This window comes from Poecilia formosa, unplaced genomic scaffold (assembly GCF_000485575.1).
Source record: "Poecilia formosa unplaced genomic scaffold, Poecilia_formosa-5.1.2 Scaffold13, whole genome shotgun sequence".
NCBI lineage: Eukaryota > Metazoa > Chordata > Actinopteri > Cyprinodontiformes > Poeciliidae > Poecilia > Poecilia formosa.
In genome coordinates this window covers 3,464,221-3,480,834 of record NW_006799952.1, presented here as the reverse complement: position 1 = coordinate 3,480,834, position 16,614 = coordinate 3,464,221, and the positions used below count along the sequence as shown (strand labels likewise).

Sequence of the window (16,614 nt, the reverse complement as noted above, 5' to 3'; positions counted from 1 at the left end):
TAGGTCAGAGGTTCTTCTTCTAGCAGTGGTAAGAAAGTAAAGCGAACCCTACCAGACCCCCCTCCTGAGGACGACACGTTGGCGGGAAGATCTGGATATAGCACCAACTCTGCTCGTCGCCGTCTTGCTCGCAGCACAACAATGGCCCGAGCAAAGATTCTGCAAGATATAGACAAGGAACTTGATCTGGTGGAGAGGGAATCCTCTAAACTACGCAAGAAACAAGCTGAGCTTGATGAAGAGGAAAAGGAGATTGATGCCAAGTTGCGGTGAGTTGCTGCACGTGTATACACTGAAACAAATAACCAAGTGCTACAGACTGGGTAGTTTCAGATTTTGTTAGAAAAAATAATTAAAGCAACAATCAGCAGATAAACAATTACAGAGATACCATTTAGTTAATCTGTATTAAGTTATTTGTCTTATGTTCATGTGCATGATTCCTTTTTTACCTTAATAGCTTATGGGCTAAAAGACTACCTTGACAACACTCAATGAGACCTCTCCACTCTTACACATAGTAACAGGTACAAATGTGTGAGAAACTGGAACATTGTTTGGCTATTTAAAGTGTGCTCTGATAACTGTTGGTGTTTGGAATCTCAAACATTTTTCCATTGATCTAGGTATCTGGAGATGGGTATAAACCGTCGAAAGGAGGCCTTGTTAAAGGAAAGAGAAAAGAGAGAAAGGGCATATCTCCAGGGGGTGGCGGAGGAAAGAGACTACATGTCAGACAGTGAGGTTGGCAACATAAGAGAAACTCGAGGGGAAGGCCTGGAGAGACCACGGACCGCTCCTCAGTCAGAATTTGATCAATTCATCCCCCCCCAAACTGAGGCTGATTCCCAATACAACACCCTTACAAGTCCCTATTCTCAATATGGTCAGTACGTTCCTCAGACCCAAACCACAAGCCATTACACCCAGCAGAATTTGTATCAGCAGCAGTCCCTATACCATCAACAGGTGTCTCCTTACCAAACACTAACGCTCTCCCATGCTCAAGCTCAGCCTAGCAGCTACCAACATGCTTTGCTTTTGCAACAAGGAAAGCAGCGTCAAACCACCTTGTCTGAGTTAGAGCCCAAAATTACCACCAACTATGAGGTGATACGCAACCAACCTCTGCTCATTGTTCCATCTTCTACAGAAAGTGGCTATGGGGTTGCTCACATGGGTGGCAAGTATGGCAACTTAGATTTGAGGTTAGAGGAAAGAAGTATGGCCTCTAGTCCCATGTCAAGTATTTCTGCTGATTCCTTCTATGCTGATATTGACCATCACAATGCCCGGAACTATGTGCTTATAGAGGACATAGGAGAGCTTACCAAGGCTTCAACAGGACTTGGCAGTTCTGCCATGGGTTCTGGATTTAGCCTGCCTGATAAAGAGCTATCAAAAGCAGACAGACTACTCAGGGCAGCTGAAGCCAGGCGTACAGCAGAGGTAAATATTTTATTATTGTGTCATTTCGTGTTACATCCCATCTTTATCTTTTTAGATGTTTATGTTTGATTATTTAGCTTTTTTGATCATTTGGATTTGCATTTCAACATTGACGATTGCAAATTAACTGTGTGACAAGATTTCCCGTATTACATCTTCAGTTATTTTTCTTATTTTATCATCATCTTATTATTGTAAAAGTGAACTCAAATTATTATTTAAATGTAGGTAAAATGTCTTTGACCTTCTAACTTTACCAGAAATTTTACTCCACCTTGTAAATATATTAAAAATACTTTAACTGACCCACTGTGTGTTATGTCAGGAAAAGAACATTTAGTAAGACAAGCCTACAAAAAGCATTACCTAATTGTAAAGTGGAAATGAAACAACAAAAGGTTAACATTTTTTACAAAAACTTTTGTCAGGTCCCTACTAGACCAGCTGTAGAAATATATATAGTGTTTTTGGGTTTTTTTGAACCAAGGACTTCAAACTTAGTCAGGTTGAAAGGCAGTCAACTTGAATCAAAATCAAATTTTAAGTCATATTAGATCTAAACCTTTTTTGTTGATTTGGCTGTTTGTTTAGGCATGCTGTACAGTCTCTAAATGGTTGTCTTCCAGAAGAGCTCTGTATTTATCTATATCCATCTTCATCTTAACTCTCACCAGCTTTCTTTACAAGAAAAGCAACCTCGCCATTCCACTGCCAAATGTTACATACTGCCCCACTTTTTTTTTCTTTTTTTTCCAAAAAGTGAAAAACTCTGTCATTTTCCAACCACTTCATGGCTTATCAAATAACATTCCTCATGGAATGCATTAAAATTTATGGTTGTGACATGACAACATGTGGAAAAAGTACAAGGGGTAACAGAGATTTGCAAGGCACTGTATGGTTATGGCAACATTATAAGAACTTTTGACGTAATTGAAGAAACTTCATTGATAAATGTTTTATTTGTACTTAACATTTGTCAATTCATTGACAGATCATATGTAATATATATAAAAAGTGGTTGAAATATGTTCACACTAATATGCATTTCCTTATTTCTATACATCAGGTAGCTGAATTTTTGGGCTCATCGCGCTATGGAAAAGGAGAAGATGACTCTATGGAGGAGCCCTATGAACTGAAGTTGCTGAAGCAGCAAATCAAGCAAGAGTTTAGACGGGGAACTGAAGGGCTAGAACATTTAACAGGCCTTGGTCTTTCCCAGTATCTCTCGAGTGATAGCAGTTTTCGCCACTTCCCTAAAGGAGAGAAATATAGCATTGGAAGACTCACTCTTGAAAAGCAGGCTGCAAAGAACCTTCCCGCAGCTATGCTTTACCAGAAACAGATGAAGAACAAAAAGGCATTGCTTGACTCAAAGGCCATCACAAAATTTTCCCCAATTCAGGAGAGTAGGGACCTTGAGCCTGAATTTGGTAGCTACATGGGATCTGGAACTTCTTCTGTGTCCAGTCTAGCAGCTAGGGCTAGGTTACTTCAGGATGAAATTACATTTGGGTTAAGGAAAAATTTGTCTGAGCAGCAAAAATATTTGGGGTCTTCTTTAGGAGCCAACCTTTCAGGTTCTCTTAACCTTGGCCAGTCCCTTAGCTTAGGGTCCACTATCAGAGGCAACATTCAGGAGGATGGCACATATCCAAGTGGCACTCGATCCCGTCCCTCTTCTCGACCCTCTTCCCGACCATCGTCTATATATGGCTTAGATCTGTCTATCAAAAGGGATCTCTCTAGTTCCTCACTCAGACTAAAGACAGAGGGGGAGGTCCTGGACGCAGCATTTGCTCCTGGAGTCTCCAGAGCAAAACCTACTAGTTTGCCTATCAGCCAAAGCCGGGGCCGTATCCCCATTGTGGCTCAGAACTCTGAGGAAGAAAGTCCTCTGAGCCCAGTGGGGCAGCCTATGGGTATGGCTAGAGCTTCTGCTGGTCCTCTGCCTCCCATTTCTGCTGACTCTAGGGATCAATTTGGGTCTAGCCATTCCTTGCCAGAAGTACAACAGCATATGAGGGAGGAATCTCGGACACGTGGCTACGATAGAGATATCGCATTCATCATGGATGATCTGCAAGGTGCCATGTCTGACAGTGAAGGTAAATGGAGTCTGAGACTGTTGCAGCAGTTCAACTGTGCGGACCTGCTTGTAATGCATGCTAATGCCGAGTGGTTTTACTGACTTTATGCGTAAACCGTCTCTTTTACAACTATCAGTGCTTCAATTAATTGTTTGTGATACTTTCCTATATTTTTCTTTGACTTGGTAAATTTAAAGTTTGCATGTTTTTTCTTTGTTTTTGTTTCTTTTATATAACTAACTCAAAAGTACATTAAACTCTCAACCTGAGTTTATGTATGTTACCATTCAATTCTGTCCAGTTTTGGTGTGATTTCATTTGCATGTTTTAAGTTCTTCACTGGTAAATTTTCCCCCAAACTCTCAAAACACAGAAATTTTAATAACTATACATGTTTTCTGTGTTAAAACCATCTTGTTTTTATGAGAGCGTAAGACTTATGAATAGTACTACAAATACATACTATACAAAATATGTTTTGAATGTTTGGTAAACAAGTCAGGTCACTACCACTTTAATGTTAAATGTAGCAGAGCAACATTTATAGTACTTTTGAATCTTAAACAATAAGTTAAGATGGAAAGTCAAACTGTTTTCACACAAATTTAGTTTAGCAGTTTCTAGTATTATTCTGTATAAATGTGATATATGCTGCAGCATATGTTAAATATTGCAAATAAATAGCACAAATATTATATTATCCATGACATATGCATGTACAATCTAACATGTAATTGCTGTGTTGTATGCAATTTGCCTCACCTATAAATCATGAATGCCTACAATATTTAAGCAGAAATTCTAGTCTGAGTTTACTTTAGTCATGGAGCTGCTTCCACAATAATCTGGAATATATCTGCAACAAATTAGTCTTCAGAACAAAATGGTCTGAACTTGGTCATCACTCCTTAGTAACTATTACATAAGTCTTCAGTGTGGCAAAATCATTTTGATATTTATATAATCTTGCCATTTTTAATGTGGTAAAATAACTCTGGCTAGTAATGTTTAATACTTCCTTCTCATTCAATGACAGAAACAGTGCAAAGTAATCTGATACACAGACTGGCTTGTACATTTGTAATAATAACTGCCTCTATGGAAAAAGCAGAAACTATTTTTACTATAGATTTTTGTGTGATTTTAGTCATGTGTGTCTCATTTGTGTTGGTGTGTATATAATCTTGGATTATTTTTTTTCTGTATTTTGCATCCTTGCATGTTGTGTATTGCGTGTTTTCCATTTCCATGTTAATAAAATTTATATTTTTGGCTTGTTGTTTGTTGTGGATGTCTCGTTGAGGTGTGAGATGTCCGTTTTCTCTAGTGATTGAAAGCAAATATTGAAATGGACTATTCATTTCAATAAATGTGTAATTGGTAGTGTTCAAATTTATCTTATTAAAACAACTGACAAGAAGCATTATAAATAATAGTGAGTTTAGATAACTTTCTGGATTATGTAAAGTCATGAGTATTTACATTCATACACAAATGTTACAGAAACCTAAGTGGTTCACCATAAACACTTTTTAAAGACGGTAGTACTTACCATGGAATTATATTAAAGTGTATATCTGCCTTTATTACAGTGCTAAGTGAGTCCATGCTGGCTTTAAACCGAGGTGATGCCAGAATCTTTCATGAAAGTGGTAGAGTATCCTACAGCAACTGAGAGACCAGTTATTATATTTTTAAATAACAATAAATATTACAAAAGCTCTTTGTTTGAATGCCCAAAAAATATATTTTGTACATGTTTCTGCCTGGAATCATCCTTCAGGCAAGCAATATCACGTAGTGTCTTGGAAAAGTATTTTTTTACATTTTGTCATGATTTTATCATAGAATTCACCACAGAGTAGCACAATAGTTGAGAAAGAATTGAAGTGTGGGAGAAATGACCGTTTTCAATATTTATTTTATTTTTTTACAAAGAAACATCTGAAAAGTGTGGCACACATTTATATTCAACTGCCTTTAGTCTAATACGACAAAATAAAACACCACCAAGGCCATTTTTAGGTAGATCATGAGCAGTATAGTCTGATGCTGGTTAGAAAGGGGAGACAGAGAGACTTATGCAGAGTGTCAATTATGCCAGAACTGCCACTGACTGCAAACCTACCAAAACATGTATGTCCACCTAAACATATTGTGGCTGCTTCCTTCCTCCCAGCAGCTGTAAGTCTATAACCACCACTCCTCCCAACAAACTCAGTAAGTTCTTTACACGGTTGCTGTTATTTTCAGTTTAAAATATTCTTGTAAGTAATCTGTAATTGTTGCACACAAGTACACAAAGCAGTTTGTATTTATTTATTTATTTATTTATTTATTATCTTTTTTACCCTGTTGCACATTTCTTAGTATCTAAATGTGCTATATTTGTAACTGAGTAATTTAAAAAAGAATGGCAATTATACAAGAAGTCAACTCTGAAGGAACTGAAGAGAAACACTGTGGAAGGACAAACTGTTGTCTAAAAGTTAGGAACTCCACAAATCTGCCCTTACTAAAGAGTGTCGAGGAAAAATCTTTTGTTGAGAAAAAGTCACAACAAATCCAGCTTAAGATTTTAAACAATTCGATGTACAAGGGTATTTCAGGAGGGTTTGCTTTACTTGCTTATCACTCTGATCAGAGGAGACCAAAATTGAAAGTTTTGGCTATATATGCCAGAAAATGAACACCGCACATCATCCTGAACATACCATGCCCGAAGTGAAAGATGTTGGTAGCATCACGTTGTGGGAATGTTTTTTTCTTTTTTTTTTCTTTTTTTTTTTTACCAGAACAGTAAAGTCAGATTAGATGGATGGAGCAAAACTGGGCGATCCAAGAAAAAATAATTAAATCTACGGGCTTCAGAAGACCTGGGAAATTGCAGAAATTCAAATTCCAACAACACAACAACCCTAAGCAAAGATTTTTAATATGCACAACGTAAGACATACAGCTGACGTACCTTTGGTATTACATCTTAACTCCATGGACTAAATACAAGTACAAATGCATGCCACACTTTCTATTTTTATTTATTTCTTTTTTTTTAGTGACAATTGTTCTTTTCACTTAAGACTCATTTAAAATCCCTTCTTCCTAGAATACAATGAAATTTGTGGATGAAACATGACAAAATGTAGAGAATTTCAAGGGGCTTCAATACTTTGACAAGACACTGTAGTAGGAGAAATTTCAAGCATGTGTCTTCCTGGTTAATGCTTTCAGTGTATGTGCTTCCCTATACTCTCAGTATAAAACCTTAGCAAACATTTGTGAGATAAGAAAGCATATTTTGAGAAAAAATTCTGAAAAAAACATATAACTTTGTACCCCAGCCGGAGGCCCAAACTGGAATATAGAAGGTGAGACAGCATTTTAATTTCATGTAGTTGCATAGAGAACTGTGACTTCATGCTGCACATCATAACTCTGAATGGTCCACTTCTCTGGCTGATTCTGTAAACATACCAGACTCATGCTGGAATGAACCACCCTCTCACTAGTATATAGTGCATATCATTTAGCATACCCGTAGTATCTGACATGTTAGTTTTATTTTGGAATGAACCATGGTGAATTAAGATTTTTCTTTCAGGAATGTCTGATCTGTGGTTCTGTAACCATTCTGACTCATTTCTAGTATTCATGCTCATGCACAAAAAAAAAAAGGCAAAATCATGCGTATATATGTGCACCAGTGTCCACAAGAACTATGTTGAAAGTGCTACCCACTGCTTTTTTCTCCAAGACATACAGCAGTTCATTTGCAGTCATCATTATTGGTGCACCTTATTTGTAGAATTGAATCTATGCTCATATGATGCTTAGGAATCCTGTTTAACCAACCTATATTTATTTTTCTACACATATAATTAAGATTTTTCTGAATTGCAAAATCTTGATTGTAAAACCTGCAAAATCTCCCAATAATTCCTTAAGCTTAAGATGTATTAGGCTTCTGTTGGATGGGTTTTGGGGAGATTTAGAGAGAATTCCCCTCAGAGAGTTTGTCAGGATTATGTCAACATAGTACTGAAATGTCATAGTTACACGGATTTACATTCTAAACCCAGCACTTTGAATAAAATGTATCAAATCATCAAATGCTTCCATTAGAAACGGTTTGTGTTTTAGAAAATATTCATCTATTAATTGATTTAAAAAAAATCAGTCTTGGACAAGCTATTGATTGAAATATCAGTTTTCAAAAATAAGAATATTGAGATCAGAGGTATTGCAAGGCATAATAAACGTGTTGTTAAAAACAGATTTCCCTTATATATTGTTTGATGAACATTTTGTATTGAATAAGAGAGTTTTTACAGTTACTTTCCTTTTACTTATCTAGAGGATACATATCTGAGATCTTAATGCATTTTAGCAAATGAGGCGTTCAAACAATTTATTTAAAATTGGAAAAAAGAAAAGAAAAAAAAAGATTGCTGGGTTAAGATTTATCCAGCTATAGGGGAATTTGTCATCAGCTGTGAAGTTGATTGCCATTAGCTGTGAATTTGATTGTGTAATATTTTGAACAATTTTCTCTCCTTGTTCAGCCTACCACTTGAGGAGAGAGGACACAGATTGGTTTGATAAGCCAAGAGAAGGGCAGCCTCAGAGTGGATACATGTCAGACAGGAGACAGGTGCGGCCTCAGCATCAGTTTCCTATGTAAAATTCTCCAGAATTGTTTGAGAAGTCTTGTAATAGTTTTTCTTTTTTCTTTTTTTTTTTTTCAATAAAATTCTTAAATTATTTTTTAGATGAAATTGGTTCCTTACACCTTCCCTCACACTCGTGTGAAGCTTAAGAGAGACATGACAGACACCAGCGTCTCAGGTAAAGCACAAACACATGGACACTGTGAAATGGTCAATGGGTTTTATGCTTCAGATTTTTATGATTACAATCTATTTTCTGCCTCAGGCAATGGACTTGGGGTCCGAGTCGTGGGTGGCAAGGAGATTCCAGGCAGTCGTGGTGAGATTGGAACCTACATTGCTAAGGTTATTCCTGGAGGCATGGCGGAACAAACAGGGAAAATTGTAGAGGGTAAGTGGATAATGAAAAGGAATCTTAAGGCAAGAGTAGGTCAGCATTAAGATAAGGGAAATTATAGAGCTTACCAATGCATGACAACGTCATCGGAGTCAAGTATTGCCCAAGTTATGCATGCAAACTGTAGGAAGTTACCTAAACCCTCCAAAGAAGCGTAAATAATGTTTAACTGTTTCAGTTTAACAGTTTGCCTTAACATTCATTAACTGTACATATTTATTTAGTTTAGAGTTGTGAATGCATTTCTCTGAAATCTGATGATTATATTTTTCAGCAGGCAAAGTAGAGTAAAAGAGTTAGTACATGTGTAAGACAATTATCCTTAATGTATGTGGTGCACTTTGTAAAATTGCATATTCATAACTTAAATGCTCTAATTTGAATTATTTAGCCTGCCATGAGAGAAAAAAATGGGGGTTCAATTTTCATAATCATCACTCTGTCACAGTTTTAAAAGAAATAGTGAATTAGCAAGCTAAACATTTAGCGTATAAGCTACATATTTATTTTACAAATTAAATATTTAGATTGGTGCTAAATATTTAACATACAAATTCACTGCTGTCATAGGAGAGGCACATAAAGATTATGTGTCTTTCTGTGGCAGGCTGTGCATTGGGAGCTGGGCCTTCAGAGGGACTTTACCAATGTACAATGTAGTAAAGCTACTCTTATACCTTTTTTTCCAAAAATTTTATTAAAGTCAACATAACCAGTACTGTCCCTGAACACAGAAAACAACAAAATTAACCCACACTTTTTTCACAACAATGGCAGACCTATGTGTTCTGTCTGTGCAGCTCCACCTCTTCAGATTATCTGGTGTCTTAAAGCATCATCTTAGTAAATAAGCATAATTTGCATGTGCCAGATCATATGTGCACCTCTGTGCAACTGAAGGATTATGAAAACATACTACTAGATCAGAAAGTTGTACCCGTCTCCTGAGGCCTAGCACGTTCACTGTCATTCCCAGTGCTATTTGCATTTTCATTTCGTTGTGTAAATGCAATTTATTTTTGAATACGCAGCAGAAAATATTTTTCTGCTATTTTTCTTTTTGGAAATGATGTGTAAACAGGTTCCAGAGAGATCAACATGGCAGTCAAAGTATATAAAAATCATCTGCCTCTCTGTTACTGCTATTGAATTTGGTTACTAGCTTTTTTGTCAGTGAGCAATGCTATTTAGATTTGTTATCTATGCAATTGTGGCTTTTGAACTTAATACTCCTTACTTATTTGTTGGCATGATCTTGATGTAGTCTGTGTAAATTACTACACTTATTATATAAATTATGAACTTATAAAAACATTTAAGGAGTGGTAATCAGGATATATATATTGTTACTGGAAAATTATTTCTTATTTTCAAAGATCTTTAATGTCAGGAGGTAAAACAACTGCTATGTAACCTGGTTCTATTGTGGATAATTGATATTTGCCTTATCTAACACATATTGTCTGAAATGTAAGATGTAACTCTTTTTGTAATGGAAATTAGTTTTTATTTTTCGTTTTGTTTATTATTATAATATTACCATTTAAATTTAAAACACCATTTCTACTGTGGACTCGATTCTGTTGCCATTAGGCATACTTTTTGGGTTGACTTGATAGATATTTTCACTCATCTCTAGCTTTGTTGTTGCTCGGTTTGTCATGAGAAAGTCTGCCATGTCTAATTAAAATGTGGAAAACTCCTCCCCCACATTAGTGGGCTGTGTTAGTCATTAAACTATATTTAGCTTCAGAAATACACAAAGGGCAGCACTGAGAAATACTCACACTGTAAATGAACCTGAAAATTGCTACTTCATTTGTTCTTAAAATCCCTATACATTACAATAATTGATTTTCTGAAGATGACAAATCAAACAGGGGTAACAGTGAAGATCAACTGCCATGTAAAGTGAGACATGTAAAGTGAGTAACAATGTCATATAGGTCCAGTGCCAAATTTTGGAGAGAAAACCTGGCTATTAGTATTGGTGGGAATAGTGACAATGCTATGATTCATTAACATATTTTTTCATACAGATAAAATGACAATAGCATATTTCCTCTCAACAGGACAGAATAATTGTGTTTTTTTGAAACTGGCTATGTTACTTACAGTTAGTGATGTGATTCACATGGATTTTATGTCGTAAGAGCAGATTATCTTGGTCTCTTTTAGGTTCAAACGTGTAATTGTGTGTTGTTTCTAAATACTAATTTCATAACGGTAAATGGACTGAATTTATATAGTGCTTTTCCAATCATTTTGAGTCATATTCACCCATTTGTGCTCACTGAACTTGGGGTTAAGTGTCACCGACGTGTGGCAGGAGGAAGCTGGAATCAAACCAACAATCTTCCGATCACAAGACAACTACTCTACCCTCAGAGCCACAGTCGCTCTGTACTAATTCTTAAATTCCACTGCATGTAACTGTAATTTATTTTTTAAATAAAAATTAAATGATAAAAAAAAAGTAAGACTACTAAACTTTATTTTTTCACATCTGTCCTCTGATTCTAAAATGTTGCATAGAGGACACAAATGTAATTTTTTTTGGTAGGTTGCAGTGAAAACGGAACTTTCTGGACCAAAATATTGTTAATTTATACATTGGGAAATAAAGCCTGAATGAATAAAAAGTCTGGAAAGTGAAAAGCATGCTTTTGTTTTTAACCTGACTTCATCTTGTTGCAGGGATGCAGGTGTTGGAATGGAATGGAGTTCCGCTAACAGGGAAGACTTATGAAGAAGTGCAGTGCATTATGGGCAAGGCTGGTGCAGAGGCGGAGCTCTGTGTGAGACTGTGAGTAACATCTGTCAATGTTTATCTCCCAGTCTCTCAGGTACTCTCACATATTTTGTTGCAATAAGGCAACATAGCACCTTTGATCAGAATCCCTCCACCCCTCTGTTCATCTTATTTATTCATCACCTCTTCATCTGTCAGATTTTTAATGTGTGACTTATTGCTTCTAAGGCACGCAATTTATAATTCCATAATTTATTCTCTCTGAATCCAAGCAGTGACCTTAATATGCTGTCTGACCCTGAGCACCCACAGGCCCTGGATCACCATATCCAACTCAAGGCTGGTACGCATTAAAGATTTATTGATATGTCTGAATATGTTCACCTAAGCTACATGAATACAGCATGGAGTATGGTGCATATTTCTCTCAGCAGGAGGTCAGCGATCTCCTGGTGTGGATCCTAAACAGTTAGCTGCAGAGCTCCAAAAGGTATCCCAACAGCAAACTCCTGACATAGCAGGAACAGGGCCTGGGGGCTTCGGAGTCCTGTCTGCGTTGGAACGCTCGGCCCTCCTCCACTCGGGCCCTGGGTCAGCAGCCTCCAGTGGGGTTCCAAGCCCTGGGCAACCGGGATCCCCTGCCATCAACAAGAAACAACGCCACAAGGTAGCTCACAACCTAAAAGGCTGCTCATAGCAGCAGTTAAATAACCGAAAGTGGCACACACCAAAGAACTGCCACCTTTGGCTGAAATGACTGCCAATGAGTGCAAGCCTGATGTTCGCTATATCTGGAAATGTGTCTTTCACATTCTTTGGAGAGCTGCTTTATAAAGCCTCATTCGAAGGTTTGTGAGCATGAACAGACAGCTTAAGGTCACACCACGGGCATCTCAATCAGATTTAAGTTCAGACTAACGCCAATACCTCTCTTACAGCTTTTTAGGTCAAATATGAGGCAAGCCGATTTGTTTTGGTATGGTTAACATTGGTTGCTGCTTTTAAATATTTCTTATTGTTGAGCATGAGTCTGGTGAGGTGGTGATGACTTTCCTTTATAGGCCAAGTCAAAATGTGTGTGTTTGTTTACTAAATCACAAGCAAGTAACCTTATTATTCCCTATTTCTTTTGTTTTTTTTTAGCCAACAGAGGTGATGAAAGCACCTCATCCCATTACTGGAGAAATTCAGGTAGGAAATTTAGATTTTTATTTAGGTCAGCAATCTAAGATCAAACAAACAAAGGAATACTGATCCGCCAGTGTGATCCACCCATTTCCCTCTGCTTTGCCCAACAGCTCCAGATTAACTATGACAGAAATCTGGGAAACTTGATCGTACATGTTCTGCAGGCAAGAAACTTGGCCCCCCGAGACAATGACGGTTACTCTGACCCTTTTGTGAAGGTCTACCTTTTACCAGGGAGAGGGTGAGCTCTAAAAAGGGCTTCAGTTTGGACTGAGGTCTTGTCTGTGTTTGCCTATTTGATTTCAAGTCTGTCTTATTTTCTCTTCCCCCAGTTTTTTATAACTTTGTAAGTGTTCTGTATAACACTGACTAACCCCTTGAGTTTGTCTGGGAGAAGGACATGATGATATGAGGCAGTCTTTTGCCCTGCATTATTGATTATTTGGATTTTTTATTTTACAGAATTACCCAAAATATTATATTTAGATCTTTGTCAGAACAGCTATTATAGGTGCTTGCATCAGCATTTGTATCCCTTGAACTTTTTAACATTTTGTCTTTTTACAACCACAAACATCTCAATGTATTTTATTAGGAATTTATGTAATAGAGCTTTGCAAAGTTGCAAATAATTATGGATTAAAGAAAAAGATATAGTGACAATGCCACTTTAAAGATTCTGATGAAAATTAAGCTGTACATCCATGTGGGATTTTAATGTGTAATATTTAATATCAGGATAAATCTTCTATGTTCATTCAAAACAATACTGAAGAAATGGCTAAGGGGGTAAGTCTACAGAAATCTAAAGGTCAGGTGGGATACTGGCCTCCTGACTTAAACTCATGGGTGTCTCAATGTCCTGTGTTGCATTGTGTTTAAGATTCAAAGGATTGTGCCATGTAGGTTGTTGTATGCTGACATGACGTCATTATTCTGGTGAGAAAAGTCATACAGACATAGCTGTATAGAAACTTGAAGTTGCTGGTTTTGGATCTGCCTGCAGTTTTAACAATAGCAGCACATTAAGTGAACAAAGTAATTCAGTCCGTGTTGGCTACTCCTCCAAATATTTGAATTAACATTAACAGTTTGGCACTTTTCTCTTCCCAGTGGAAGGTGGTTGCTTACAAAGGGCAATTTCCGGAAAGTGTTATAGTCCAACTGGCATCAAAGGCACATGTTAGCAATTGGGTAAAACTTAATATCTCAACTCAGTGCACCCCTCCAGGAAGCAATTGTGTTCACAATAGCTGAAAGCCCAGACCATAGGCCCAGACCCTCTGTATGAATAAATAAATATGTCTGGAAAAGTGGCTAGCTTTTACTAGGCTAGTCCGAAACTAATATTGCTGCAGGCACACGCGCAGTGCTGTTCTAAATTTAGCATTTTGACGTAATTTAAGATCAGAGCCATTATGTGTGACAGGGACGTGTCATGCTTGAAAATAAATAAAAAATTTATTTTTCTGCCCACATTTACAATAACATATTACTCCTTCCGTTGTTTCTAATGCTTCACAAAATAATCCATTCCACTTGACTGATAGGAAAATACTCATATCACTAAAACAGCACTCTGGATTTTCCTGGTTACCTACAGCGCCTCACTGCACTGCAAGTCCAGTGCCAACAAGGTAATCGCTTGTGCAGGCGGCTGAAAACTGGAAAAGGTGAAGTCAGTCACATTTACAATTCAGTCACAATGTCTAGCCTCTGTCATGAGGTGATAGAAATTTCTGGTTTATTTGTGGTAGTGGTTCAGTTGAAGGAGCTGCAATTGAACTGCAGACGTGACTAAGGCATATTTTTTATCTTTGCTGGAAAGAAATTGAACATTTATGTGTTAGTTACTATTGTGTGTTGATCTGTCACATAAAATCTTAATACAATGCATCATTTCTAACTGTTACACGGCTTGTTGAAAAGTTCAAAGGTGCCAAAACTGTCTCTCTTAATTCATCTAATTTGACTTAGTCATTACTTTTTTTCTACTTTTTTTTTACATTAATGTTTCCACAGTTTCTACCTTACATCTGTTCCTCTCTCTTCCCAGGAGAGTGTGAATAACAAGAAAGAATCAATAAGGCTTTTAGCTGCTGTCTAACAATATCTGTTCTTAGATAATGGCCCCATCAGGTCTGTTTATGAGTTTACGCTCTCTCTTGACCTACAGGCAACATAAGTTAAAAAGGAGAGCTCATTTAAAACACTTTTGCTCCTCGACCTCTTTGGGTTGAGGAGCATTTTAAAATCCATTTGTCTGACATAAGCAGAACAGAGCACATTCAGGGTACTTCACTGGCAATATTCATTCATCGTCAGGGTTTTTCGACTCTTTTCTAACATATATAATTTGGACGCAAAACAAGTGATGCATAATGCAGCAAATATTGATTGCCTCAGCTCTCTATCCTTTACTGCTTTTTCTTTGTGCACTCTGGGCTTCTCTGACTGTTATTCGTATTTTTTTGCCTTTCTTGTTTGTGATATCTGCCCTCCTCTTCCTCTTCTGGACTCCCTCAGCCAAGTCATGGTTGTCCAGAATGCAAGGTAGTGTGGTGCTGATCTTTTCTTTTCAGTTGATATATTTTTGTTCTTTTGGGGATGTTTTCTAGTGGTTTTCCATCCTTCTGTTGTGACCTTTGTTGTTTGTCCAGTTATATTCTTTATTTCACTCTGTTTGACAACACTCATACCACTGCATTCTCTGTCAACTTCATGCTTCTAGCTTTCAAAACGCCTAAATTCTTATCTTTGACATTTTTCTTCCATAAAAGCATCTCAGTCTAAATAAACAACGCTTAAATAACAACTCTGTTTGTTTATGAAGTCACACTGAGTATTGACCATTGTACCAGCATTTACAAATCTAATTCATAATTCAAGTATACTGGTTCTAGTAAATATATGCCAGGGACCGAGCTGGGAAATGTATTAGCTCGTTATTCTTTTTAATTGAATTCTGATTACTTTTATTGCTGTATATCATGAATCATCAGTGCTGATAACAAGAGAAGGACCAAGTATGCACAGAAAACAACAAATCCAGAATGGAACCAGACTGTCATCTACAAGAACATCCATTTGGAGCAGGTACTCTGCACACGTACATATAATTTGTTAAGTGTACACTCATGAACATCCTATGAGACTTTGCTGTTAGACTGTCGTCCACTGTGAGCAAAGGTGATGTCTAAGCCTATTATAAATCAAATGATTCAGTACGTGTGGCTTTGCTTCGGGGATGCTTTCAGTATCCCAATAAAGCCTCTTGCTAGTACCCTTAGAAGGTTAGTTGAGTACAGAAATGTCAGCTACACAATTTCAACAGCCCAGCAATGTTCATCAAGGAATAATGTTCTCCCTGGGGGAGAACAGGGATCCCTGGGCCCAGGGATTGTAGCCTGGGCCCAGATTGCCCAGGCTACAATCTGGGCAAGATTGTAGCCCAGGAGAGCTGTGGCTACAATCCAGGAGCTTGATATTCTCACCATGTGAATATGTGTGAATGGAAATGACTGATTTCATTGTAAAGATTCTTTGAGAACCATTTTAGGGTTGAAAAGTGCTATATAAGCCTGATGTCATTTCCTTGTTTGCACATAATGCATGTTGGAAGATATGCAACGTGACACCCACCTTCTTTGCTGAATAAATTTACTTCCGTCGAGTTTGCAATACCTGACGGTTTTGACAAGATTTCTTAAAAAGACAAAGAAATATAAATACCATATAAATACCATTATAAACACATGTTTTTTCATGTCACCTAATTGCATAATAAGCACATCTCAGTCTGTGACCATCTGTTCTCTTTTCTTCTCCCTATCTAGTTAAAGAAAAAGACATTGGAAGTAACAGTGTGGGACTATGACAGATCCTCCTCCAATGACTTTCTTGGAGAAGTAAGTGCTGCTTCACATTTAATGTTTCTCTCACACAAGGTTTCTGTATTCCAGATTTCTTTTCTTAATAGATTTTCTTTTCTTCATATATTGTTAGTATATCTGTTAGTACCTCTCTTTCTAGATAGATAGATAGATAGATAGATAGATAGATAGATAG

The 16,614-nt window shown here is 37.2% G+C and overlaps 1 protein-coding gene across 7 annotated transcripts in view; it reads left to right on the top strand.

Moving 5' to 3' along the window:
• pclob (piccolo presynaptic cytomatrix protein b) overlaps positions 1-16,614 on the top strand; it is a 59,802-nt gene that overhangs the window by 35,379 nt on the left and 7,809 nt on the right. The window contains exons 17-31 of one of the 7 annotated variants that reach the window (XM_016668158.1): positions 4-269; positions 627-1,449; positions 2,519-3,560; positions 6,884-6,910; positions 8,105-8,193; positions 8,312-8,387; positions 8,475-8,600; positions 11,304-11,412; positions 11,634-11,701; positions 11,793-12,025; positions 12,502-12,549; positions 12,657-12,787; positions 15,073-15,099; positions 15,549-15,642; positions 16,383-16,454. In XM_016668158.1, the coding sequence (XP_016523644.1) occupies positions 4-269; positions 627-1,449; positions 2,519-3,560; positions 6,884-6,910; positions 8,105-8,193; positions 8,312-8,387; positions 8,475-8,600; positions 11,304-11,412; positions 11,634-11,701; positions 11,793-12,025; positions 12,502-12,549; positions 12,657-12,787; positions 15,073-15,099; positions 15,549-15,642; positions 16,383-16,454 (3,231 nt within the window). Of the gene's footprint in view, positions 1-3; positions 270-626; positions 1,450-2,518; positions 3,561-6,883; positions 6,911-8,104; positions 8,194-8,311; positions 8,388-8,474; positions 8,601-11,303; positions 11,413-11,630; positions 11,702-11,789; positions 12,026-12,501; positions 12,550-12,656; positions 12,788-15,072; positions 15,100-15,548; positions 15,643-16,382; positions 16,455-16,614 lie in introns of all 7 variants that reach the window. The other 6 variants (XM_016668156.1, XM_016668154.1, XM_016668155.1 and 3 more) reach the window with 6 other exon arrangements.